Source organism: Ixodes scapularis, unplaced genomic scaffold (assembly GCF_016920785.2).
Source record: "Ixodes scapularis isolate PalLabHiFi unplaced genomic scaffold, ASM1692078v2 PGA_scaffold12__126_contigs__length_90152505, whole genome shotgun sequence".
NCBI lineage: Eukaryota > Metazoa > Arthropoda > Arachnida > Ixodida > Ixodidae > Ixodes > Ixodes scapularis.
Window position 1 is genome coordinate 40,438,543 of NW_024609838.1, and position 26,810 is coordinate 40,465,352.

At 45.5% G+C, this 26,810-nt stretch overlaps 1 protein-coding gene across 10 annotated transcripts in view; it reads left to right on the plus strand.

Annotated features, from left to right (window-relative positions):
- Window positions 1-1,215: 1,215 nt before the first annotated feature.
- Window positions 1,216-26,810, plus strand: part of LOC8043995 (calcium homeostasis endoplasmic reticulum protein) — a 49,979-nt gene continuing 24,384 nt past the window's right edge. For 3 of the 10 annotated variants that reach the window (XM_040206904.3, XM_040499637.2, XM_040499640.2), the window contains exons 1-13: window positions 1,216-1,354; window positions 5,733-5,903; window positions 10,902-11,098; window positions 13,945-14,082; window positions 15,441-15,517; window positions 16,430-16,504; window positions 17,006-17,117; window positions 19,611-19,661; window positions 19,756-19,794; window positions 20,697-20,834; window positions 23,886-24,101; window positions 24,365-25,064; window positions 25,307-25,579. In XM_040206904.3, the coding sequence (XP_040062838.2) occupies window positions 1,318-1,354; window positions 5,733-5,903; window positions 10,902-11,098; window positions 13,945-14,082; window positions 15,441-15,517; window positions 16,430-16,504; window positions 17,006-17,117; window positions 19,611-19,661; window positions 19,756-19,794; window positions 20,697-20,834; window positions 23,886-24,101; window positions 24,365-25,064; window positions 25,307-25,579 (2,224 nt within the window). In that variant the 5' untranslated portion in view covers window positions 1,216-1,317. The remainder of the gene's footprint in view (window positions 1,355-5,732; window positions 5,904-10,901; window positions 11,099-13,944; window positions 14,083-15,440; window positions 15,518-16,429; window positions 16,505-17,005; window positions 17,118-19,610; window positions 19,662-19,755; window positions 19,795-20,696; window positions 20,835-23,885; window positions 24,102-24,364; window positions 25,065-25,306; window positions 25,580-26,810) is intronic. The other 7 variants (XM_040499636.2, XM_040499638.2, XM_040206906.3 and 4 more) reach the window with 6 other exon arrangements.

A 26,810-nucleotide genomic window follows, 5' to 3' on the forward strand; every position in this document is an offset into this window, starting at 1 on the left:
ATAGTAAAAACAACATCAATAAGAATCATATAAATAGCCAATAAACCTGTCTTCCCTTTTTTTTTTTTTTTTTTCTTTTTCTTGAAGCACTACAGTGTATGTTTACTAAAATGACGTTCAACGTCTCGATTTAAGAATATACATGCCCATGATCAACCTTATTTTATAATTTATTTTATTAATAAATATAAATATTCAAAATGCAGTATAAGTTCACTAACAGTATCCTACAAAACACGTTCAGGTGATTATACCGTAAAATTTTTATCCAAATAATGCTAAACCTGAAACACCCTGTCGTTACAAACCCTATAAAGCCGGTCGTGTTGTAAACACGCGGCTTATGTGTGCATAAACGCGGGATTACTCGTACATCGCGGTGCACCCAGTGCGCGGAACCGAATTTGTTTTTCTTTGAATAGCGGAAGCGTGCGAGCGGCGCGAGCATCTCAAACGATCCCCAGGAGGTGCTGCTTGAAAATGCATTCGGAATTGGGAAATGACAGTGTCTAGATGTCCCACTTACTTCGTCCGATTCTTCGTACTCCATGCCGACCGCCCGGGCCGCTAGCCGCTACATGTCAAAATGTCGAACGCATTTTCTCCCTGCTACCGAAACCAGATGGCAGCACCATTCAATATGACTAAATTAAAAGATTTCTGATTTAACGTTCTTGAAGGTATGTGAAACGTTACTTCGAGTTATGCGCAGGAGGCAATAAGTTCTGAGAGGTTGACTGAATCTCTGGACTGAAGTATTGAAGTCTCCGTTTTGCAGGTTTTGCATGTAGCGCATGGCTGGGAGCAGCTGTGATCCGTAGAGCAGAAGGTGCGCCTAACCGATTTTGAAGAGGCTGTCACACAAACTGCAGCTTTTACTAGCTCGCGTAAAAAAATGTAACCTGAACTTTTTGTATATTATAAAAAGTCTTGTTAAACTTGTGTTAACTAGATGGCGCAAGTAATCGTTCAATTAAGTAAACTTACCTGTGTGCGTTTGTCTACCAGTCTTTGTGCTATCATCATCATTATAATTGGTAAAAGTAAAAGTTCAATCTTTAATTTACGAGGCCAATTTTAGAAGAAAATTTATTGTATTATTTTACGTATTTATTGCTGTATTTATTGTGAGAATGTTTTTAATTAGTTTGTGCAAGAAAATAATGTCAACAATGTAAGCAAAGCATGCCACCAGGAGGCCAGCGTCGCTTTTCCGGATTTTTTTTTTTTACACAGTGAGAAAAACGTTGTTTGGCGGTGCGCGAGTGTGAGACATGTAGACCTGTAAATCCTGTACATATTTCGGCATTTCCCCAAATGCCTGACATCATGGATGTGCCCACGGCTCCTCCAGGTGCGTTCTCTTTAACCGGACAGTTTCAAAACGTCGTTATCTATCGTGTACGTGACCATGAAAGCTCCCGAAAATTCTCACCGCGAAAAACACGCGCCTCGTCTCCGCGACGCTAAATTCGCATTGTTCTGGGCCTGCTAACTTGACGTCGCTTCACGAGCAGCATTTCTTTTTAACGTCCCTAGTTTTTGCCTGTGTCGCTCAGTGCAATACCCTGACGTAAGGTGATTCGTAAACAACTGCAGACGACTAGCGATCTCGCCAAGGCGGCTTGGATGCTGAAGCTTTGAGGCATTTCAAAACCCTGCCTCATTTTGGCTAGTTTTCTGTTCCGTTTCTCTGCGGCTATAAGGAATTGTGAACTTTGTTTCGGTAATCGTTTCAGTCCCTTCTTTGTACGGTTCATCTGCTTCGCTTAAAGAAGCATTGCGTTTTGCGCGCGCTTCGACTCGCTTACATTATCAACGTCAAACATACCGTGACCTAATCTGTCTCGTGCGTCGCTGTAGAAATACGTAGAATCTTCGGGCCTACAACTTTCGCAGTATTTATATCATACACTCCTGAGAATTAATCTTTCCGATGAGCGTCGTACCGGCGTGCAGCCGTTTATCACTATGGGGTGATGCACGTTGAAGTCCTCGGGGCTAGCAGCCATAACAGGCAAAAATCTCATCCTACAACGTAAACCAGCGCCACCATACTACGGCAGGCCGACCTCATGCTGTCTAAACATTCAATGTCTAATTTGCACTTGCGCTGCTCTTGCACACAACATTGTTGGCAAAACACCAATGCATAATGTATTTGATGTCTCACCAATACAAAATATTGTCATTATCACACCAGTACCCAACACCTGTATAGTCTGTGACAGGTTAAGAATTCAGTAGATCCAGGGACTCCGGAACCGGGGGGGCAGGGGGGGCCAGAGCCCCCCCAAGATTTTTCAGAATGGGGCTGAGCCCCCTCACTTCGACTTCGAAGAAACGCAAAGCTCTTTATTCATCTATTGTAATTCCTCCAGTCAGCGAAGCAGTGGAAGAGGCCGGATCAACGCCAAATAACCTTCTTCTGCTTTGCCCAGCAAGGTGGACTTTCAAAATAAGGATGAAAAGGTTCGCTGAAAACTACGAGTTCAGGAGACACTGAACGAGCTGTTACAAGGAGAATATTCGATTGCAGACAACAGCAGGGCCAATTTTGAAGGGTTATCAGAGGCTTTTGAAAATGTTTGAAATGCTGCTAGGAGTAAACATTTCTATAGCTTTGTTCGGTCCATGCGAAGGACTTGCAAGGGTACAGCAACGTTCAACGTTTCGCGCCGCAGGTATCAAAGAGGCTGCAGAGACTCTCTGCGAGGCATTGTCCCGTCTGCGGTCTGAAGTCGAGTTTGAAGAGTTGTGGGACTGCGCGAGCTCAACTGCAATGCGGCTAGGTTTGAAGGACCCTCGCAGCGCAAGGCCGACGAAACCGCCAAAAAGGCTTGAAATGAGCAACACACCTTCTCCGCCAGTTGTACTTGATTGCAAGGCAGCGTTACGGAAGGAGTATTTTGCGGCTGTAGACTGCATTCTGAGTGAAACTCAACGGCGGTTTGAATAGCCTGGTATGAAGCAGGGGGGGGGGGGGGCTACTAAATGTATAGAGCACCTTGATTAACGCTGCCGGGGGAAGACAGTTCACAACAGATGACCTGAAAGAGGCCTATAGGAGTGCATGCATGTGATTCTGATCTGGCCCGACTCTCTGCGGAGTTTTTACTTTTGCCGGCTCTTTTATGCAACCTAGATTCCCTCACAATTGACGCCATATTGAGGACACTACAGGCAAAATCCGTCGAAATTCGTGACCTCCTGGACGAAATCATAAAATATACTAAACTTCTTCATTCTGTGCATGCCTGCATGCATCTGTCGCTTCGGGGGGCGCTCGTTTAGTGCCTTACACCGAATTAAAACGTATCTACTCAGCGCATGGGTCAGGGGAGGCTAATACACCTCCTTATTTTGCACATTCAAAAAGGAAGTACGTCAAGCTCAACCTGGATGACATCAAGGAATTCGTCTTCTGGACTGCTGAGCGAACGGCGACCTTTTGTCTTCCTTGAGACGATCAACACACATGGCTTTATATATGGATCTGTTTCCTTCATCACGCTTTTGTGCACATTTTTAAAATATGTATTAAGATGTCATTGTATATATGTAATGATCTTGGCTTACTCGTTCATTTCATAGCGTGGGTGTCTTTTTGGATGAACATTGGAAGAATAATAAACGTGATTCTCCGCAAACTTAATTTTGCAATGCAGTGTATCCTTGTAGGAATTTTGAAATTGTCTGAAGCACTATGCATAAGGGTTTTTGCGATATTGGAGAGTTTTAGTGGTTCGTACGTAAAAGCATTGAGGGTCGGAAAGTGCATGCGCAAAATGCAATATTGCGTTCTACGCGTGTGCATTTCCTACCCGCAATTGTATTGCGTACGAGCCACTAAAACTCCCTACTGTTGTTATAAAACAGGAAGGACAAGTGATTGTACATGCTAAGTAAGGAACTTCATGCAAATAATATTTGATTTTTTAATAAACAATAAGTAAAACTAAGACTATAGAAATTCGGCTCCAGCCCTTGTCTCCTATAATAAAATATACAAAAACAAAATGCTTGACTTCAGCCCCCCCACTCAAAATCGACTTCCGGAGTCCCTGTGTAGATCTTATCAAAAGCACGCTGGAAGCTCGCACCTCCAGCGTGAGCTTACTGCTTTTGATAACACTTTGTCGCATCCTCTAAATATTTAATTCTTAGCCTGTCGCCAACTGTAACATTTTCCGACGCTTGTCTTTTGCGATGGGCACGCAGTCAGAAATTAACTATGGGATGCATTGGCTTTGTTTTGTGTTCCCTAAATTGTAAGGAGCATTCACTGGATGCAAGTCTCACATGTTACATATTGCTTGCGTCGAAAAACCTGCAACAATGTGAGGGTCTTAAAGCGGTAACATAATGGGACCTTGAAAGGGTACATCCTGGCAGTACCAGAGTCGCGGAAAATTTGCTTTAACCCTGCGGAAAGTTTTTTTTCTGGATATTACTACCAACTCCGACAATTTTTGTGATCTTATTGGGCACCGCACGGAGTGCCTCTCAACCATTTATGCTCTAAAGTTGTTTGAGAGGCACTCTGCAGAAGCAGTACTTGACGAAATGCATGACTTGCATGTGACGCCACCACGCCATGCTGGCGGTCATTTATGCATGTAACTCTTGCCGAGAAGAAAATTGGGTGGTGCGAAATGTACGCTGCGCAATGCACTCACTCGCTCAGCAGCAAGGAGACCGCAATATCAGCTGTGCCATCATTGCAAGCCATATGGAGCTTATGGAATCGTGACATAAATCAGAATTTTTCTCGAGGTGATTAACACCATCAGAATTATAAGACAACGTCAGAACCATTATTGTGGGCACCTTCATTTTCCCGAGAAATCGTCCATAATTTGAGTCGTCTTTAATAAGGAGGCAAAAATGCATGTTTTTGTGTAGTTTGTCCCCGAAAATTGTTGTCTGTACAACGAGGTACCCATAATAACTGGGTCTATGTTATTGAGGCATTACTGTATTTGTGCATAGACGGTACTGCAGCTCACGTCAAAACTCCTTTGGCTTCCCAAGTTGGAATGCTTGCACCTCCATTTTGAATCTTGGAAGGGTGAACTGGCAAATCCTTCTGTCACTGTTTTCCTTTTTGCAGTCTACTGATCCCCGGTGTGATTCGTTAGTCAGACCCTGTTGAAATGCACATAGGGTAAAAGAAATCGGTGAACACTCTGTAGTATTTTTTTAACAGTACACACTAGCATCTGCTGGTTTTCGCAAAAATAAAAGGCACGTGGTAAGCACTCGGTTCGAGTGCTTGAAGTCAGTCTCCCCAATTTGCGCGAGCCTTATTAATACAACTCTTCAAAACACTGTCTTTTTTTAATACTTAAAATGATCATCAGCATCACTTATTAAACGTGAGGGCGCAAGTGAGTTGGATGAGTTCGTCATTGTAGGATTACCCAAGACTGCGGTGACGACAGAAAAATGAAGAAGGAAAGACTTCTTTCCTTCTTCTGTTTTTTTTTTTTTCTGTTGTCCCCACACTCTCGAGTAATTCTACAGGGAATGTCACTTGCTTACATGCCATCAAGTGTCTACGACAAGACCCTTATTGCTCACATGTGCCATCTCTACTTCTGCTCCTCCGACATTCTCATCTCCTAACCAGTCTTATGTTGCACAACATGAGGGATGTTTCAGAAGTTGCGCATCTGTGCTGGCGTCCCTCGCGGTTTCAATAGCCACAACCGGTGTCCCTCTCCTTCCAGACCAAGAGTTGCGCAACATCATTGACAAGCTTGCCCAGTTTGTGGCACGGAATGGACCGGAGTTTGAGCAGATGACCAAGCAGAAACAGAAGGACAACCCCAAGTTCTCGTTCCTGTTTGGTGGAGAGTACTATGCCTACTACCAGCACCAGGTCTCCTCACAACAGACCTGTAAGTTCCTTACCTCTGTATCCTGTAACTCAGAACGCTGTACCTCCGAGACTCGTACATCCGAATCCTGTGTCTTTGAATCCTGTACCCCTGAACCCTTTCCATATGACTCTTGTACTTGGAATCGGGACCTTCTAAATATTGTGCCTCTGAATCCTCTATCTCTGAGTCTTATACCTCTGAATCTTGTACTTCTGAATCTTCTGCCTCTGAATCCCATATTTCGTTCTCTACCTCTGGGTATTTTGCCTCTAAGTCATGTAACCCCTGTACTGTATTTGTCCTGTATATGAGTCTGAGCCCAGGTTATTTGTACTATGTAATAACTGTATCGTGGTGCAAATGCAATTAGGCTTACTTATGGCTGAGTCCCACTAGAGTGGCGAACAGAAACAACGGTACTGATTCGTCTGGCGTCGCACTCCGCTCGAGGAGGAGGAGGAAAGAAGGAGGAAGAGGAGGATCGGAGAGGAGGGAAGAAAGAAGGGGAGGAGGAATAGAGAGAGAAGAGGAGTGGGTGAGGAGAAAACTGGGAAGGGGCCCCCGGAAAATTTGTTGGGAAAAAAAAAAAAGAAGGGGAGTTGCAATCGGGAAGGTCCCCCGGCGATTTTTTTTTTTTTTTGGGGGGGTAGTTTGTTGTGGGGAAAGCAGACGACGACTTTCAGAAGCACAGAAGCAATGAGCGTGCGCTCTTCACATTGCGGCTATTTCTCAGGTTTTCAAGAACGTACTAGATTAATGGTTTTGATTTCGTATTCGTGAATTATAGTTTTTTTGCGAAACTGGGTCAATCCTGGGTAAAATTGGTTTCCCAAACTTATCTTAAAGGGATTGTTTGTATTCTGCTGACAACTCGCCACGTTGCGCTGTTAGCATTTGGAATCTGGGTTGAATTTCACAACGTGAATTATAGTTTATTTTCAGGACTGGGTCAATTCCTGGTTAAAAATTTGTTTCTTAAACTTATGTGAAAGGGACTGTCCCTATTCCGCTCACAAATCGCCACGGTGCGCTGAGCCGAGGGTATTAAATATATTAACCCAATTAATTATCTGTAAAAGCGACCAGTGTTTAGTCAAACATCCAGAAACAGAGTTTCTAAATCTGCTAGAACGCCCTAAGCACATGAAAAGAAGATATCTCATTCCAAATCGTCTGCTTCCCCACAACAAAGTACCCACAAAAATTCGCCGGGGGACGTCTCCAACCCCAAGTTCCTTCTTTTTTTTTTTTCCACAACAAACTTTCAGGGGGCTTTTTCAGTTTCCTCCTCACCCCCTCCTCCTCTCTCTCTCTCTATTCCTCCTCTCCTTCCTTCTTTCCTCCTCTCCAATCCTCCTCTCCCTCCTTCTTTCCTCCCCCTCCTCGAGCGGAGTGCGACGCCAGAGGAATCTGTACCGAAACAACCGACAAGCCGCAGGCACGCGAAGATATCTTTGGCAGGCTTGTAGTCGCTCATACTTACTTCGCGAGAACTGAGAGACTCAAGCCTGCCAGAGGTACCTTTGCGTGCATGCCACACGTGCTTGAGGCATGTCGGTTGTCCGTTTGTCGCTCGGGTATTATCAACATGGTTGTCAAAAACTTGATGCAGCTACAGCTCAAGACACTCTAGTTTGTGTATCGTGGCCCTTTTAGAGTCTTGGATTTTAAGTGTGCTTTAATTCTAAGTGTGCTTTCAAGGTGAAATTATATCTTTGTGAAAAATCTCATAAAGGGAAGCTAAAACACTTTTAAGAAAAAAACAAAAAGAACGAGTTAGAGGTGATTTTTGGCGTATTTTTATCCCATAAATCTGAATATCACATTTGTTTTCCCCGAAGATGTAACTAAATGCGAGAAAACGTGGAAAAACCTCCGACAAGTCATAACGTCATACTAGGATCTTTGGGCTGCCAAGCGCGTGTCGCTCGTGTGAGCAGCGCGTGCAATTGCCAGCTTGCCAGGAGGGCAAGCTGGCAATTGCCCGCCCGCACTGATACCAGTTATGACGTCCCTTTCTGACCTTTTCGAAAACAGGAAAAGTGTGCGCACATATCTTCGATTAGTGCTGAAGATGTGCGAAAGCAAAGATTTTAAAAACTCCTAATATGACGTCACACCTCGGGAAGGAGGGTCTTCAGCGGTACTTTAAAAGTCAATTTCTCCAGCCTCCATGCACCAAATTGAAAAATAACCCCAATATTTGTGATCCTGGAGGCCAAATGAAGACGTTTTAACTGTTTATCCTCAAATACAGAACCGCTTCAGTTTCTCTTCAACTTCTAAAACATGCTAAATTAAGAAGAAGAAAAAAAAAAGGGGGGGTCCTGGTGTGCAAGCTAGAATATATTTGCCTTTGCTTAAAGGGGTAGGGAAACGAAATTTCAGCGCTCATTTTCTGGCTTTAATGTGCTGCATGTTGCACCCTAACCTCAATAACACCAGTCTTCCGTTGAAAAGCACAAGAAAACTAATTTTAAACCTAAATAAACGACTTTCAATGTGCACCTAGTGGATGCATGCTAAGCCTATTTGGGAGGTAGTCTAGCAACGTTGTGGAATCTGCTACGTAGTCGTGACGTAGCAGATTCCTTCGGAGCAGCGCCGCCCTTTGGCATTTCAACGTTTTCCTTCTTAGCTTTCCTCCTGAACTCACAAATCGCGCATTGTACCAAAAAGTCCAAGAAGACGGAAAGGAAGGACTCCCCTCTTTCTCGGACTCTCGTTCGTGCAACCGGAAACAGCCATTCTCCCCCTAGAAGATTAGCACGTCCCTCAAAAATCGAACAAAAGTTGCTCTCCCCACCCCGTTCAGCCCTAAGCTGACAGTGTTGTGGAAGCTGCGTGCTCCTTGGGCCAGCCACACGCTCGTCACCCCACGGGTACTTCGAACGGCTCGATTGTAACGCGCTGACGCTATTGACACCACCACAACGCTGACAACGCCACCAAGGACAGAGCTCATAACCACGCCTGCTTTGCTACTCCACGAACACGGAAAATCTTTTCTTTCTCTTTTTGTTTGCGCCGGATATCCCATGACGCATCGCGCTCTCCGCTCGCTTCTCTTCGAGCGCTTGCTCGAGTGCACCGTTTGGAACGAAAAATATAGCCAGTCGTTCAAAATACAATTGTGCGATTATCATTTACGGCCATTATCCGTCATGCCCGACTCATTTCCAAACGAAATCTGAATATTTCAATTTTTGTTTCTGTACAGGTTTTGATTGTAGCTCTTTTTGCTAGTAACCCCAGTACAATGACATAATTGTTTCATAGCAAAAAGTACCATATTTTTTTCTCAAGGCGCATATCAAAAGCTTTAGGAAGGCATCGATGAAACTATTCTGGCTTGCATATAGTTGCTTTCTTTTTTTTTTATTTTGCCTGTTTAAAAAGAAAAAAGAAAATTGCTCCATCAAAGAGTTTTTGAGTTTTGAAACATAAAGTAAAACAACGATAAAAGTGGCACCATACTCGTGCCTTCAATATAAATAATAAAAAAATATTGATAAAGAAATTGTATTGTCTAGTCTCCTTTTTCTCTTGTATATTAATCTCTTTATTATAGTATACTTTGTCCTAAAATATCTGTAAAAGGTGACCGAGGAACAAGTTCATTTTGAAAACAAAAACCTGCAGATTTGAGCTCATTCAAGTGAAAGACTACAACTTTATTGAAAATAAAATGCAGAGAAGAAAAGAGTTTGGCAGCAGTTGCATTGTAGATTTTGGCAGCTGCAGAACCAGCACCAATTTCCCCAGATCATAGAGTAAAATTAATATATTTATGCAATATTCCTTTCTTATATCATAAATTACATCAGTACTGTAGTAGTTCTGGGAGTAAAATAGTTCCTGGTTTCTTGCGGTGTCTTGCACGCCAACTATAGTGAACACTAATCATGCCATCAAGTGACATTGCAGTGTAATGCTACATAAAGGCATCACCTAATATTGTGAAAAAAAGGACGTTGCCCGTAATCATCATCATTGGAAGTTGAGTGAATAGAAGAAAACAAAGTTGCCTGGGATTCCAAGAAAGATGAGGAAGACAATACTGTGCCGCAGCTTGAGAGAGATTATAAACAAGTTTGCAAGTAGGTTGGCAACAGGGGGTATTTGAAATAGTCCATGCAGCGGTCTCTCCACGCTCCTTGACAACATTATGTTGGGATATCAGGGGAAGTGTGCCGACAGCACAGGCAAGGGTAATCCCGCAATTCATGCCTACCGTAAAATACCGGGCTAGCGCCCACTCAAGATTTTGAGATAATCATGAAAAAATGGGGGATGGGCGCTTGTCCGGTCATCAATTCTACAGATCAATGTACTGTGCATATTTTCTCGGATTTTACAAATTTGGGAATGGGCGCTTAATGTGGTATGGGCGGATGCACGGTATTCTACGGTATGAGGCACTACATAATTGGTACGCTGGACGCAGCACCGCCCTGCACTCCGGGGAAGGAAGAGAAGAAAAGGCTGACAAAAATGGTTGCATTGAGAATTTCTCTCCAGTCCGTAGAGGTATTGTTCAACTGTAAATAGGGGCTCAACCCTTTATACCTTTTCTTATATTTCTTGCCCGCCCTGTTTAATTTTAAACCCAATTTCCAAAGAGCCAACTTGCCTTTACCATTGTGGCACAGCTGCCAGTTTACAGATAGTATTGCACTGCTCTTGGCCTCTGGGAGATTCATGGAACGTCACATTTGAGGTGACTGCTCGCAGTGCGTGCTCAAGATGAGTTCTTATTTATGGTCTCCCAAAGAAGACAATCTTGATGTTGTGCAATGTGCGTGTTGGAAGCGTTGTGGAAGCTTGCTGGCAGCACGTGCTTAGCAGCGGCAAGCTCAGCTATGGCCGCCAGTGAATGGCACCTGTAGCTGCACCTTTACTTCTAGACGCCCATAACAATGTGGCACGAAAAAGCTGGTACTGAGTATACTGCTTGTTTTAGCGGTTTGTGGCTATGGCACATCAGCTTGCTCTCGCATCCCCTGCTAACACCAGCAGCGCTGAAACCCAAGGATGCAGCGCCGCAGGCGGTGGCAGCTGTGGGTGGCGCCAACCCGCAGTGGCCGGTAGCGGCTCCCACGACGGTGGCGCTGGCACAGCTTCAGCAGCAGGTGCAGGAGATTCAGGAGCAGATTCGCCAGAGCGAGCAGAATTTGGCTGCCCAACACCAGGTCCTCCTGCAACAGCAGCAGGTAAGCCTTTTTGGGAACCCACATTTCTAAAGGGACGGCATCCTGTATTGCTTGCGGGCCGTCGTTCCGTTTATCATAATAAGGTTGCAATGATCCATAGTTTAAAGCGCGAACATTCAAGCTATCGTTTGCCAACAACAGCTCGACATGTAGCTGGGGAAATTCAGTTCAGCCTTTTTTTGGTAACTTCGATAACAATACCCGATAGTAGTACAACCCCCCCCCCCCCCCTCCCTTAAAAAAAGTGTACATAATATGAGTGATCTATAATAACTAAAGAAAAAGTGAAAGCCGTTTACAACTCCCAGTAACGCCCGATTGGAGCGCAGCTCTTGAGGAGGAGGAGGGAAGGGTACTGGGGGGGGGGGTGTCAAGTGACCTTAGAGGGGGGGGGGGGGGGGGTCACGTGACGTGGGGTCACATGACGATGCCGATGACGTCATCAGTAACGATGACAATGCGGATACCATGACGTTATCAGTGATGTCACTGATGACGTGATCAGTGATGATGACGATGCGGATGCCGATGACGTCATCAGTGATGATAACGATGACGATGCGGATTTCGGTGACGTAATCAGTGACGTCACTGATGACGTCATTGGGGGGTCACGTGACCTTGGGGGGGGGTGTCACGTGACCTTGGGGGTCACGTGACCCTGGGGGAGGGGTCAAATGACCTCGGGAAATCACGTGACCTTGGGGTGACCTTGGGGTCACGTGACCTTGGGGTGACCTTGGTTACGCCGACGCCGACATTGCGGCGTTTTTTGCGAGATGCAACAGGTTGCATGCAACCTGCAAGTTGTATGCAACATACAACCTGTTGCATGCAATCTTCTCTAAGCTGCATGCAACAGGTTCCACAGGATGCAACAGGTTGCATGCACCCTGTTGCATCTTCTCTGAGCTGCATGCAACAGGTTGCACAAGATGCAACAGGTTGCATGCAGCGCGCAATTACGCCGACGGCAACGGCGACGCCGACGCCGCTCAGGCTGGAAACGGGCCCCTAAGAGCTGCGCTCTAAAATGAAAGCCGCTTACAACTCCCTGTAACGCCAAATTAGAGTGCAGCTTTTGAGGAGGAGAAGGGAAGGGTACTGAAGGGAGGGTATACCCCTCCTCCCTCCTCATCCTCCCTGCTACTCCTCCTGCCCTCCTCCTCCTTCACCTCCTTTGCCCCTCATCTTTCAACCTCCTCTCGTCCTCCCTTCCTCCTTGCCGCTCGAGCCCTCCTCCTCCATCCTCCTCCCCTTCTCCCTCCCGACGCCAACGCGTTACCAAACGTGTTACGGTTACGCCGCTCAAGCCAGAAACGGGCGCCTAAAAGCTGCGCTCTAAAATGCATGTAGTATTTACCCAGATTATTCCCACAAATTTTGTCTCTATAGCGAGATATTCATAAAAAGGCTCGAGGTACACCTAAGCACTTCTTATGAGTTGTGAATGCAAAAGCATGCACGCCGCTCTTCCGCTTCCTTTTTTCGTCTGTGGCATACTTGCGTCGACGATCATGCGTGGGCGTGGAGTGGAGGAGCTGATGCCTCGCAAACACGCAGCGCCATGGGGTGGCGGTCGTTGAAATTGACGCGCAGTGGCCAATGGGAGCCTCGTCGACACGTGCCAGCCAATGGGACCGAAGCCGAAATCCGTCGGCTTTACTCCGCTCCTTTGGGATCGGGGACCTAGGTGCCGTTTGGCTAGGCTCTCGCGTGCTGGCTTCACTCGGAGAAAGGATTTAAGGTGCCGTTTGGCACAGCTTCAAAACTGATGACGTCGGCTCGCTCCATGAGACATAATGCCTTTGCATAAATAACGGGATTCATTTCAACGAGTCACGAGTGTATGATGCATGCTGAAAGGTGCCGGCGAGGTATTGGGCATTGCTATTGGAGTTGAGGCCAGTTCACACTGCCCGTTCGCTTATGTTACGTTATGTTACGGAAGCTAAGGTCTGCTTATGTTGAGAGTCAATGGGACATTTGTGCTGCGTGTGAAGCGTGGCAACCAATTGAAGAAGTGGCTTTGCATGCGACATACGAAACATGGATGTCTCGGCGATTCATAAAGTAACATTAGAAAACATGAGCAAGTGCCCCCGGCACGAATGGGCCTTTATCGGATCGATCTACTAAAACTCTCAACTGGTGAAAAGGGGAACGGGTCATTGTACTGTAGCTGCTTAATTTATAATGGAGAAAAACCCTTTTGGAATATGTAGCATACTTTAGTAATGGAGGAAATAGGGCAATTTTATGCTTTCATTGGACTCTGAAATTGTAGGGATCAAGGAAACTTTATGGAAGACCTTATTATACTGCCTGCTTTATGCTAAACGTTTGATTGGAAGACCTGGAGACCGACTTTCTGTGGTACCGATGGCTTTATCAAAGGTATCGTACGAATACCAACTTCATGGCTCGGAATAATGCTTAATTGTCGTTATTATCGATAATTGCATAGTCAGTGAAATGCTAAGAATGCTGCTGACGCTCCACTTCCAGTGCGGGCTTCCCGCGTCTGGCAACTGTATACTGCATTGCTATCATATTATTGCGCATTTTTCCTTTCTCCTTGAGGGCTTGTAATAATGCTCTTGCATTGGAAATCTTTTCAGTAAAAAAAAAAAACTGTCCTGTGACTGTGTTTTACTAATACTTTTGTTTATCTCGATGTGTTTAGTTGCCTACCTCCCCTTTAATACCTTCTGGGCCCTGAGGGTACTGTAATAAATAAAAGAATATTGAGTAATTAGTTGTTCAGATGAACCTGTGGTGAACGTCGGAATAGCCGCAGTTCAAACGGTCGTTGTGCGATTCTCCTTCTCGACGCCTCCTTGCAGGTGCAGTTAGATGAGGCAATACGCAAGGCCCAAGATGACAAGCTGACGGCACAGGCCAAGAGCTGCGACCTCGAGATCGCAGAATTGGATAAGGTCCTTCAGCCTATCATTGAATCCTGCACAAAGGACGCCATCTCTGTGAGTTGGCCTCCGCCACCCCCCGAAGCGACGCTTCGTCCCACCCCGTTCCTTGTTTGTTTGTTTACGAGTCACACCAGACGGCCGAACAACAAACTCTTCTTGCTGGCTTGCCCCATGCACTTCGTTGAACTATCTTTGTTACGCTCGAGCATCTAAAAGTAATCGCGCCGTGTACTTGTTTAGACGGTGGAAAGTTAATCGGCCCCAATGGTGTTGCCACTGTAGACGAGAAATTTAGCCAGTGCAGTACCGCCACTAGCCTGGGGTCATTAACGTGTGTCACACTGTAGTGGCACACGACCGAACATAGATACAATGTCCATCCACAGTGTTCATCCAGATCAAAACGGGCAGGGGTGGGGATTGAGACCAGGACCCTTGGGTTCTGCAAAGAGAGCTTTTGCTCCTTGCACTGTGATCTGCGGTTCGATAATGAGGTCGGCCACCGATTTCCTGCTTGAGCGTTGACGAAAGAACTCGGTTGTCATCAAGTGGTACTGTCAAAGAGCACCCAGGCTGTCAACAACATGCTTTCTGGCCAGCTCATACATGCAGCACAGCGCCGAAGTATATAGTGCGAATTCAACACTGCATAAACGTTAGCATCAGTGCTTATTTGGCATTGAGTTAGCTTTGTATTGCGTGTGTAAACAGGAAGGCCTTGGGTCACATACAATGGAGCACTGATACAGTGCCGACATACTGCAAGCTCAGCGCCCTGTCTATATATCGCGCTCCGCTAAACACGTGAACAGGTCTTTTGGTATGTTGGTGAGTGGTGTTGATTGATTGTGGTCCTGGTATGTCTGCGCCGTGCGAGTCTTGAATTGAGGAGGTCGCGTCACTCTTTGGCTGTCAGGCTCACCCTGAAAGAACTACCATTATGTGGCAATCATTCTTCCAGGAATTGTTTTATTTCGTTTAATATTTTTTGAGAACAGAATGGGACTTCAGCGTAGGGTCTTGAGACCACCCAGGGAGAGAAGTTTGTGCTACAATTGTCAAAAGCTTTTTTTTCTTTTTATTGTATGACAGGACAGATTTTACATTCAAGAACCATGTTTTTGGGGATAGGGATTGATTTGCATTTGGATAGGAATGGCCCAAGCGTTTTCTTAGTGCACGATTTAATTAAAACAGTGTCTGCAGGGTGGAAATGAAATCCATTTTAAATCGTACTGTAGTGAGATGGCTAAAGTGTTTGTGTAGTCATGTTCCATGCCATTGTAGCAGTTCTCAGTGCATTGTATCAAGGTGGATGTAGGAGAAGCAGTTGTAACCGTTTTTCTCAAAGCTGAAAACACGCTTTTCGTTTCGTTGAGATGACAACACCGAACCCCCTCAACGTTTTTCAGGCTGGAAAGGGTTGGATTTTCTCTCATTCTACCACGCCGCAACGAAACGACCTAATATGCCAGTACCTTCTCAAGAAGTAAGTGATGACGAGGCTTTGGATCTTCTCGTCGTCTTGAGAATTTGTTAATATGTCTCTTGTGCTGGCTTCCAGAAAGGTAGCAAAAGCTAGTAGACTAGTACTCCTGCTTGTTTAGTAGTGAGGGTGATAGAGAGAATGTGCTCAAATGTAGCAATCCCAATATAATGACAGCGAAAGAATGCCATTATCAAGAAGCCACAAGATAAGGCAACCTTCACTAAGCAGAGTTCTGTCTTCATGCTATATTAATTACAACTTTTTATGAAGAGGTAACTGTTAACACTACTGCCCGAGAGCGTTGTGCCCAGTGTTGAGCCAGAGCAATTTCTTTTTTCGTCAAGCGTGCTTCTTGAGATTTAGGTAAAAAAAAATGATCTATATGTATTTGAATGGGCATATCAATATTATTAATACCGATGTCTGTTTATTTCAACAGGTTTTTTTTTTTTTTCTTGCTCTTATCAGAGTCTTAGGAGGACTGCTACTATCAGTCCTTCTGAAAAGGACTGATAGTATGTGAAATAGATAAGTCTAGTATAGCAAGCCACGTGTTTTGTGTCGTCAATAAAATATTTTATATAGTCTTGTTAAGCAATGTTTATGCCATGTCTTCTCGCATTAAAGGCCGGCCTACAAAATCGTTTTCCGCCGGGAAGAAAATCAGTTTCCAATTTTCCTCCTTCCATTCCCTCTCACGCTCTTCTCCCCTCCTCTCCCCACAGGAGTGGATCTCTGAGCTACTCCCCACAGAAAGGAGAAGGGTCTCCCTCTTTCTCAAAGGGAAAGAAGGGATAGAGGGAGAGTTTCCTCCTCCTTTCTGGTTGCTCGTCGGCCTTTACAGGCGTTCTTATTTTCGACGCAACTTTGTTCTTAGAACTTTGCATTCCTCCTTTGTCTATCTTCTGCCAGGGTCACCGTGCCCGGAGCACCCTTCGACATGAAGCTTCACATCGTGTACCTGATCAACGACGTGCTGCACCATTGGTGAGTCGCGTTCCTTGCCCGAACCATGCTGCCTGGAATGCCTCGTTAGTGGTCCGTCGACCTCCGCCCGACGACGTCACACTCGTGTCGCGCCGTCATACGACGCAATCGCGGCGGTGGCGCGGCGGCGGCGCGGCGGCATAGACGGATGCAGCAGACGCCTGTTCCGCTCTAGGTCGGTGTCTAACTTGGCAATCCACGGTAGCTTCGGTGGCCAGGAGTCGACGTTTGCTCATCCCTCTTGCCAAAACTTTTGCGACCAAACCGCCGGGATCGCGACTTCAGACTGCGTGGCATGCCGTCTCCCCTGACCTAATCTATCGACGCTTTGGTACCATTTTCGAAGCACGAGCAGTATAGGAAGCCGAGCGCACGAGTCAAAGACGCGCTCTAGGCACCAAATCGAAACTCGAGTCTTGCAGTCTGAATGAGGAGGTTTCGAGAAGACCTTGTTAGTCGGTTACTGTCTCTGCTGCGTTTGACGGAAGAATTTCCTCGCAGCGTGCGCAAAAACGCCGACGGCTTGAAGCAGGCCCTGGAGCAGTTTGTGGTTCCCATCTTCTGCACGACGAGCATTGGCGTGGACGAGGAGAAAGGCCAGAAACTTGCCAAGGTGAGCGTGGAAAACGCTTGGCTGCAGGCGGAAGATAGGCAGAGCGGGCTAGTATTTCGTGGCACTTCAAATGTCTTTTATTGCTGGTAGCATATGCTCCGTTTTACCGTAAGGGAAAGCAAATGCAACGCTACAAGCATGAGCATGTTGCAGAAAAAGAAGTTGGGTAAAGTGACCATATTCCTCGGGAACCAAGTATGGGGATGGAAGGTGTATTGTGTTGTGAGACTTGAAAACTCTAAATTTCCGTAACAGATCTCACTTTGTTATATCATGTACACCGTGCGCATTTCTTTTCCTTGCAGTTCGCATACTGTATTGTGTGCGCATGTAATATGTTTGGTTGGAGTATTTTTTTTTTGTATTAATGTATTTATTTTTGTAGATACTATGTTAATGGTACTGTTCACATGTTATATGCAAATTAAGAGGGGACACTACCCAAAAAAAACAATTTCTGCAAAAAAACATTCATTTTAAAAAATGTCATATTTACATCCACCAACATCTAGAGGGTATTCCCAGAAAGTTTCATTAGATTGTACTGCATAGTTAATTTTTTATAAATTATTTTTGGTCCAGCAACGCCAAAGAAAAGGTACAGGTTGGAGCACTTTGAACGTATTTTTCTCCATTCCACTTTCTGGCATAAATTTCACATTAGGAAAACTATCGTTTTGTTATTACATAACTTGGATTCATTTTTAAGAGTTTTTCTAGGGTGAAATATTAAGGGGAAGGTAACTATGAGCTTGTATTTTTTATTTTTGTCATTTTTCATGCTCAAAAGCAAAAATTTTGGACAAAGGATGGAAATCTAAAACACTGTATTTGTGTTTATGTGGCTCTTTTGTCATGAAAGATGGTATAACATAGAAATATAGCTCCATAGTTATCTGCTCTGAACTGTCCTAATACAATATAACACATGAAAACGACCAATTTATAAGTAATTTTAAAACAATAGTTTTCCTACGGAGGCACGCCCACTTTCATCTTTGAAGGTCTGCAGGTTTTTTTGTACTTCACCCAGGTTAACAAAATTTGGCAGAAGTGTTCTCAACATGAAAAGAAACAAGCCCTGTAAATATAATTTAAATCAGACGAGTGGTTAAAAAATTTACTTTTTTGGGTAGTGTCCCCCCTTAACCTTCAGCATCAGCATTGCTTTAAAGGGGCGATGCAACAATTTTTGTACTTTGCGCAAATACCACTTAGAAGGGATCCCTGACGTTAATGACCTATGAAACACGCATTCGTTTTTCACCCCGCGCAATAAAATTCCCCCCAAAAATTAAAGAAAAACGAGCAGCATTCACCCCCTCAACTCGCAGCCAAAACAAGCGACCACGTGATCTGGATCCGATTATATGCCGCCAATGTTGATCATAGCCACGCGCTGGGGTTGGCAAAGCACAGGACACGCGCTGAGTTCCAGACATTGTTATGGCTCGGCTATTGTCGTCATTGCAGCGATTGGACACGGGCCACTACCCGAATGCTTCTCAAGCTTGTAATTATCACGAGTCCAAATCAAGTGCCCACGCAATGCTGGGATCCAATCTATGAACCGCATTCAAAGATCATCATTGGGGTGTACTGCGATCCCCACGTTACGTCATAAATTTTTGCAGAGGAGAGATTGAATGAAAACATACGCTTTTGTCCTTGAAATTACACCGCAACAAAGGAGTTTCTTGGCCAGTGGCATTTCGTGCAAGTATCCTTGAGTCCCACTAGTGCCAGTAAGCTCGTGTAAAGTGAAAAACATTCCAGTTGAATATCGTTGCACCGCTCCTTTAAAGCATATCTTGTGGCACCCTCTCTACTGATGCATCCTTTCGTTTAACTGCGTTTTTGATCTCTTTGGGGAAGCCGAAGCTGCACAAAACACTGTCCCACAAGCCTGCTGGCGGGACAGTGGGACCACGGCCGGAAAAGCGGGACCTGTCCCACATAAATCGTGGCGTCTGGTCACTTTATAGTTGGGCTGACTGGTTCATATCAAGGTCAAAAATAGTGCCTAAAGAGAAAAGGATGGAGAACAAGTGGAACGAGTATAGTTGACATTTTCACGAGCGTTTGCATAGCGGGCCAACTCGGAGCGTTGCTCTTGCTTTTGTAGCTTTTCCTTTCCTGGTACATATGGGGAAATTAGGTATAGGTAAAAAGGGTCCTAGAATTGATCCCTATTCCTAGGGTTACGATGTCCTTTTTTAGGCCCCTAGGGTTTCACTAACTGCCTTTGTGATCTAAGGACATTGTGGCCCTGAATCTTTAAGGTTCCACAACTATTTCTAGGGCACCAGAGACTTTTTAACCTTGGATTTCTGGAATTGCACGAAATGTCTTGGGGAATATAGGGGTTCTTTGTCTCTAGGTCCCTAAGGTTTCAATTCCTTTCTCTAGGGATCCTGCAACTTTTTGTTTGTAGATTCCTATGTACAATTTGTGATCATGAGTACTGATAGACATCTCTCATCAATGTTTCAGTTGCTGAAGCTCTGGGAGACAAATAAGTACTTCCCACCCCTTATTCTTGAGGTAGGTGTCTCAGTGGTAGCCTTTCAGCATATCCTCATTTTTGCACCAGCAAGCTAATCTGGAGCATCGCTGTGTTTCTTCTTCTTGTCTTCAGCAACTGAAAAATCCAGCCATCTCCCTCGCCAATTACCAAGTGAGTGATCTCTATTGTCACTGGATTTTTTCAAAGTACTATGGGTTGGGCAATCTGCAATTTCTGTTGTTGAGATTTTTTTTTTTTTTTTGTATATTCTATTTTTTTTTAATAATGAGCATTGTTTCCTATTTGGTTTTCTTATATGGTATTCTACTACTGTGAATGCTGTAGGACTTGTGTCGTGCCCTCCCTCCCCCCCCTTATGCTTGCCCACTTTGGACACTTTTGAAGTAATGTTAAATGCAATGAAAATTAAAAGCTGAAATTAACAGGTCATTATAGTCAACCTGGAAAAGCCAGGGAGATTGTCACAAATTTGTTCCAAAACGCTGTGAAATAAAAAATATGCATAAACGTTTACTTTTTTGGCATGTTGTCTCTGCAAGGGCAGATTCAGGACAGATGACATACGGGCAGTTCCGTCAATGATTCTAGATACAGTACATCTAGCGCCAGCAAAGGTAGCTATAATTGCTGTTAACTTTTCTGTGTGACATTGTCAAGGTTAGCGTAGTTTCGACACTGCTACCGCCACGCACTAGTGCGAGAGCATGTGGCTTCTTGAGTCTTATTTGCATGCGCTCTTGTGCGAAAGAGACGCTGAACGAATCTAACACTCGCATAGGTAGCTTTGAATGCGTTGAACCACTGTGTAACCTAACTAGCCTTCACAGTGTGGCACAAAAATGTTGACGCCGAGTCTCGGGCTCATCCAACGTTGATCGGGGATTGTGATTCTCACTGTTTGTTTCCGAACCTGTTGGCGTCCATTCATGTTCCATGTTCAAGGGTACACTGGTGCGGTGTATGGCTGGAAATCAGTTGTACTAAATCGGTGTGACTTAATGGTAAGGGGACACTGTTGGACTGCCAGTATTTCCGCCTCTTTTCCTCCCCAGGCAAGCCTGATAACGGAGCACGCCGCAGTGATCACGTCGGTGACGGCAGCGGTGCAGGTCAAGTACACGCAGCTGCAGAAACAGCACCAGGACTTTGTGGCGCACCTGACATCTCGGTTGCAGACGATACAGTTTGGGGTAGGTCTCACTTCAGTGTCTTTTTACAAGTGACTGAATTTGGAGCTTAAGTTTCCTACCGTAACCTTATTTCCGTAATCTGATTTTAAGGGGGAACACTGGTCTTGGAGCTTTCTTTCTCATTTTTTGAACAAACCCAATGGAGCTGCACAATGTCTGGTGATATTTTGAGTCATTAGGTTAGTCCTCAGGATAATTATAACTCACCTGCCTTTGTTTGCAAAAACAATAGGAAAATATATTATTTAAAAGAATAATGTTTTAACATGTGACTAGATCAGGGTGTCTAGCAACCGGGAATCGTCAGGGAAATTTTAATTACCGGAAAAAATTGAGCAATGTCAGGGATATTGTCAAAAAGCGAGCCCAGTCAGGGAAAACGAGCCGGAAACGCCATTGAGTGCCCTGAGCAAAGATTTGAGTACTTGGGTGCAGAAAAACAGGCAATAAATTCTGCTTAGAGCAGAGCCCAGGCTCTGCTTACCCAATGTAGAGTGCCGACGCAAAGGGAACAGCCGACAAACCCAGTCAGGCCTTGGATTGGACTGGATTGAGGGCTAAATCCAGTTAGAGCTGCTAGATTTAGTAACAAATGGGAAAGCCGCAGACCCCAATCCAGTCCAAGCCAAAGGTATCCAAGAGTGTCCATTTGACGGCCACGCTGCCCTTCGGTTATTAAAAGAAGGCGTGTGTGGTTGAGCATCGTGTTTTCATCATGTTTCTGGAAGTGTCTTCTTCACTGACGATGTCGGCGGCAAGAAAGGGCTCATTTAATCCAGACTGGACGAACTCAAATATTTTGGAATATGAAAGTTGGATTAAGCCCATGCAAAATGATCCTCACAGTGCTCAATGCTCAATACCTTGTGTTGGAAAAGTCGGAATTTCAAAATATTTTGCTGGACACCCTGCTAGATACTACAAAATATGAAGAATGAAATGTTGGAAGTGCTCTATAAATTGAACCATTTGTAATGACTTTACAACACATTGAAATTCAGTGTTCAGTGTGTGGCTACCAAGCAATAAAACAATAGTTCACTTGAAAATTGTTTGTGCCCATATTAAATAGTCTGCTTTCAACATTCTATGCTTTGCACATTTAGCTACATGTGGCAAAAAAGTTATATTTCTGTCTGCCCTATATGCATCGATATTATAAATTGATATTATGCCTCAAATATTGATCTACAAAATAAGAATCTTGGCAGATGTGAAGAGACGAAGTTTTAAATTTCAAAATCGCTAATCCCCCCCCCCCCCCCAAAAAAAACAAAACAAAAAAAAACATTTGAAATGTTTGGGGCAGCCATGACATCAGTAAAGAAATAGCTTTCATTCTCTAAAAGATAAGCTGACAGCCTTGAGAGTGTTTTTGATTTCCTCTGATTTTATGTCAATGTAACTTTTTTCTTGTAGAGGCTATGTCAAGTTTTTTTTAAATAGTAGAGCATGCTACGAGCTTGCTGCGCATTAAAAATCAGTTTCTTTGTCAACTCGGTTGTGAATGTGTGCCACTTTGATCTGTTATTTCAATGTAAAATAATCGCTTGGTATGTGACCCCCACATTGATGACAATTAGTTCCCTTCCATGTCAATCACAATGATTTCTTTTAAGTTTACAGTGGTAGTGGCATTCATTCAGTCAACTTTGCAAGAAGTAACGGGAGCTGCATAATGGCACGAGTGCCATCCTGTGGCGGGGCATCACAAATGTAGTGTGCTGAAAAATCCGCTTGGCAGTCCACATGGCCAGCATCTCCACTGGAACTAACTCGCTTGAAAGTCTGTGTAATCTCATATTTTATTCTAGCTGGCAGTACAAGAAAAGCTACATATGCATGCTTATTACAGTGCAAACAGTAACAAACAGTAGGATCCCCTGCTAAAACTCTGGAGCATGCTTGTAGCCATAGCTTCACTCTGTCGGTAGCATGTTCACCTGCACTCGCTTGAACTGTCCTTGAAAGTGAATGTTAGTCGGTGTCCTTAAAAGGGGGTCCTTCATGACTGGTCATGCAACGGAAGCCGAAGCTCGCTCGCAACGTTTTGTGAGTCCTGGCATAGAATATTCACTGCCGGATTTATGTCTACGCTCAGTACTGAAACACTGGTGAGCAGAGCTCGGCTGCGAGTCAGTTTGCTGCTCAAGTTTGTGCTTGGCTCTCAATAAAAATGGGGGTGAATGTACCTGCCATGTTCTGCATTTGTCCCTAGTTTGTATTTGCATTCAAGAATCCAAGAATGTTCAAATTTAAACTTTTGTTTCATTACTAGGCTTTACCTTCCACAAATTAGGTGTCTCATTACACTACGTCTTAGATTTCACGAGCTTTTCCCTTTATGAGATTTCTTTTCATCTTTTCTGTAGCCAGTTGCAGCATCCAGTTCTTTTCCTAAATGCTTGCTAATCTTTTTGAGCTAGCTTGCTAATCTTTTTGAGCTACCAATGTACTCGTGTCTTGTCCTTCCCTCACCGCTTCCTTCTAACACAAACTCCCCAAATGCATCCCTATTCCTGGAAATTAGGGAGTCTTTGTCCCTTGACCGGTAAGAATAGAGGGACTTTTGTTCTCTAATTCTTGGGGAGGGTTACTAGTCATCAACACTCACGGTGCTCATTCCTGACCGGTAAGAATAGAGGGACTTTTGTTCCCTAATTCTTGGGGAGGGTTACTAGTCATCAACACTCACGGTGCTCATTCCTTCCCTCACGTCTACTTCTAACGAAGAGTACCTGAATGAACCCGCTTCCTGAGGATCTGGGGAGTCTGTCCCTTTGTCCTTATGGGTCCAGAGTCTTTTCATCCCCAAGTCACCAGGGTCAGTTGGGGGTCGTCAGCTTGTCCAGGGCTCATTCTGTTTTGTACTTGCTTTCTTACTAAAAGTCCCCAAATGAATTCCTCTTCCTGGAGATCCTGAAAGTCTTTGTTCCTTGATTCCTGAGAATCCAGAGTGTCTGCTTCATCACTAGGGATCTAGGGACTTTTCATTCCTGAACCTTTGGGGACAGTTTGCGAATGCCAACGTGTTTGGCACTTGCTTCGCAGCTTCTGCAGCAGACCATGACTCCGGGAACGGGCATTGTGCCGGGCCTTCCACCGCCACAACTGGTGGTTCCCCAGGGCCCCTTGGGTTCGGTGGTGCCACAGTCTCTTCCTGCCAGCACCGTGGCGCCGCCAGTCGGAGCCATGTCGGGACCACAGGGCTCGCCGGCTGTCACTCAGCCCCTCGCCAGCTCTGGACATGCTGCGACCGGCGCACCAGTGAGTGTCAGGAGCTGCAATCTTTTCTGAATGAGACGTTTCTGTTCCTGAAGGTTCTTTTGCTGTCCGCCGGTTCAGATTTTTTTGGTTCGTGCACGGCAAATGTGGTATGTGAGTAGCATGATTGAAACTCTGAGCTAGAGAGGGTAGGACGTGAAATGGGTTGGGGGATATCGCAGACGCAGTTAACAACTCTTCTTGTTGCAGCAGAGCTCTGGCAACACTTCTGATATGGTCTGTCTCTTGCGCTTGTGTGCTCGAAGCAGGGCCCAGCTGCCCCAACCACGACCCAGGCCCCCGAAACCTCCCAGGGGGACTCGGAACCCCAGACTGAGACCTCCAGGGACAACGGAAATAACCAGGAATCCCAAGAAATTGCCAAGGCTGCCGAAAGTGCGGCCACAGCACCGGACAGTACAAGGCCTTCTGACAGTTCGACGTCTTCGGACGGCTTGAGGTCCTCGGACGGCATGATGCCTTCGGACGGCATGATGCCTTCGGTCGGCTTGAGACCATCGGACGGGATGATGCCTTCCGATGGCTTGAGACCATTGGATGCTATGAGACCAGATGGAATGAGACCGGACGGTATGAGACCAGATGGTATGAGACCAGACGAAATAAGACCAGATGGGATGAGACCAGACGTGATGCGACCGGACATGATGCGACCGGACGGGATGCGACCGGACGGGATGCGACCGGACGGGATGCGACCGGACGGGATGCGACCGGAAGGAATGCGACCAGATGGTATGGGCATGAGACCGGATGGTATGAGGCCTGATATGATGAGACCAGATGGAATGAGACCAGACATGATGAGACCGGACGGGATGCGGCCAGATGGAATGCGGCCAGACATGATGAGACCCGACGGCATGAGACCGCTGGACAGGATGAGACCCTCGGACATGCTGGTCGGCGGGGACCAGATGGGAAGAGACATGTTGCGTCCTGGCGGTGAGTCCGTCGAATCGGTGACACACTTTGTAATTTCTGGCGAACGGATAACGGTGGGGCATTTCTCGCAAGCCTGGCCTCCCGCGTGCGCTCGCTGCTTTTCGCACGCACGCTGAAGCGTTGTCGAAGGTAGGAAGCGTACGCTGGAGGCGGGGCCGCCAGAGGACTTTACTGCCGTCTCAATCTGTCTGCGACTACAGTTAAATTGGCCACCATAGCCACGAGACCGCTCGGTTGTGCAGGAATGAACCAGGCGGGCGGCGGTTACGGACCGATGCCCGGACCGCCGCACTACGGGCCGGGCGGTCCGCTGGGACCCGGCGGACACCATGGGGGCGGCGGAGGGGGCTACATGGGCAACGGGCCCCACATGTCCCCCTTCGGACCCCAGCCCCCGCCGCACTACGGGATGCCCCCCGCAGGGTACAACCACCCGCCGCCCAATTTCATGCACCACGGAGGTCCGCAGATGCCGGGGGGCTACGGCGGTGGCATGCCGCCCAGGCCAATGCACGGTGAGTCGGAAGATTTGGTGTCTACACGTTGCTGGGCAGGCTGAGTTTCTTGGCGTGTCGTATGATACATAATATCATGCATTGTAAGACCTTCGGTGCATCAGTTTGGTGTTGCCCAAAAACTTTCCTCTGCAGCTTCTGTCTTGACAGAGATTTGCATTTTTGTTGGTGTCACCCTCCTAAACGTGTGGCTCGCCATTTCTTTTTTTTTTTTTCCTTTCCTTGCATGCTGGTATTATTCTTTTGTGCTCGGCCTTGGGAGAGGTTGTCACTGTCGTCTTCTATCGTGCGTTAGTAGACGCGTGCACTTGCGACACGTGTGATGTTGAAACTGGTATGAAAGAAATGCAGTGTAATCTTAGGAAGGTTGCCTTTGATTCGTAGGAGGCTCATGCTATTTCTGCCATGGGCATGGCTCGTGAAAGATTGAACAACTGACTGCCAATTTATTGTGGACCGGCGCTATATTTTACAGTCATCATAATATGTGTTGTGCCTACTGCATGTAGGTGTCAGTCCTAAAATAAAGGACTTCTGTCCCGTAACAATTTTATATGTCTTATAAATTTGTCGCAAGCTTGTAGTGGGCATTAGTTGAAAATAAGCTCTTCCTTAAATTTTGTGTGTGTGGCCCAGCATGCCATGAACTGGTCTTTTGTTGTGCCGTGTACTTAACCTGGGAGGTAAGTTTTTATTTGTCTGAATCTATAAACTGCGCTACATTCAAACATGCCTAAAGTAATGAGTGAGGGAACAAAGTCTAAATAAAGGAGATAAAAGAAAGCCAGGTTATATTCTGACTTTCTTAATTTTTGGTGGAATTTGGTGGCTGTGCTTCATGGCCAAGACTAGCGGTAGTACAATTGGATACGCTCGGTCATGGATGTCGTGACCATCTTCAGCTGCTGACAGTTTTTTTTTTTTTCCAGCGGCAGAAAGAATAACATTTTCTGTCTTTAGATTGCTGTAATGAATTATGCTTGGTTCAGTGGTCGAGTTTTGTGTTCAGTGTATATCCGTGTGGCAGTTCAAATTACCGTATTTACTCGCATATTGAGCACTTTTTTTTCCCAAAAAATTGACAGATATTTGGGGGGTGCGTTCATTACGCTGGGTAACATTTTTGCAATTATGTACTTCACGCTGATGTAATTTTAGGTTCCAATATCGTACTGTGGCACGTCGCCACTGACGGAGGCACACCCACAGCCGGTCGTGGGTGCGTTACAGT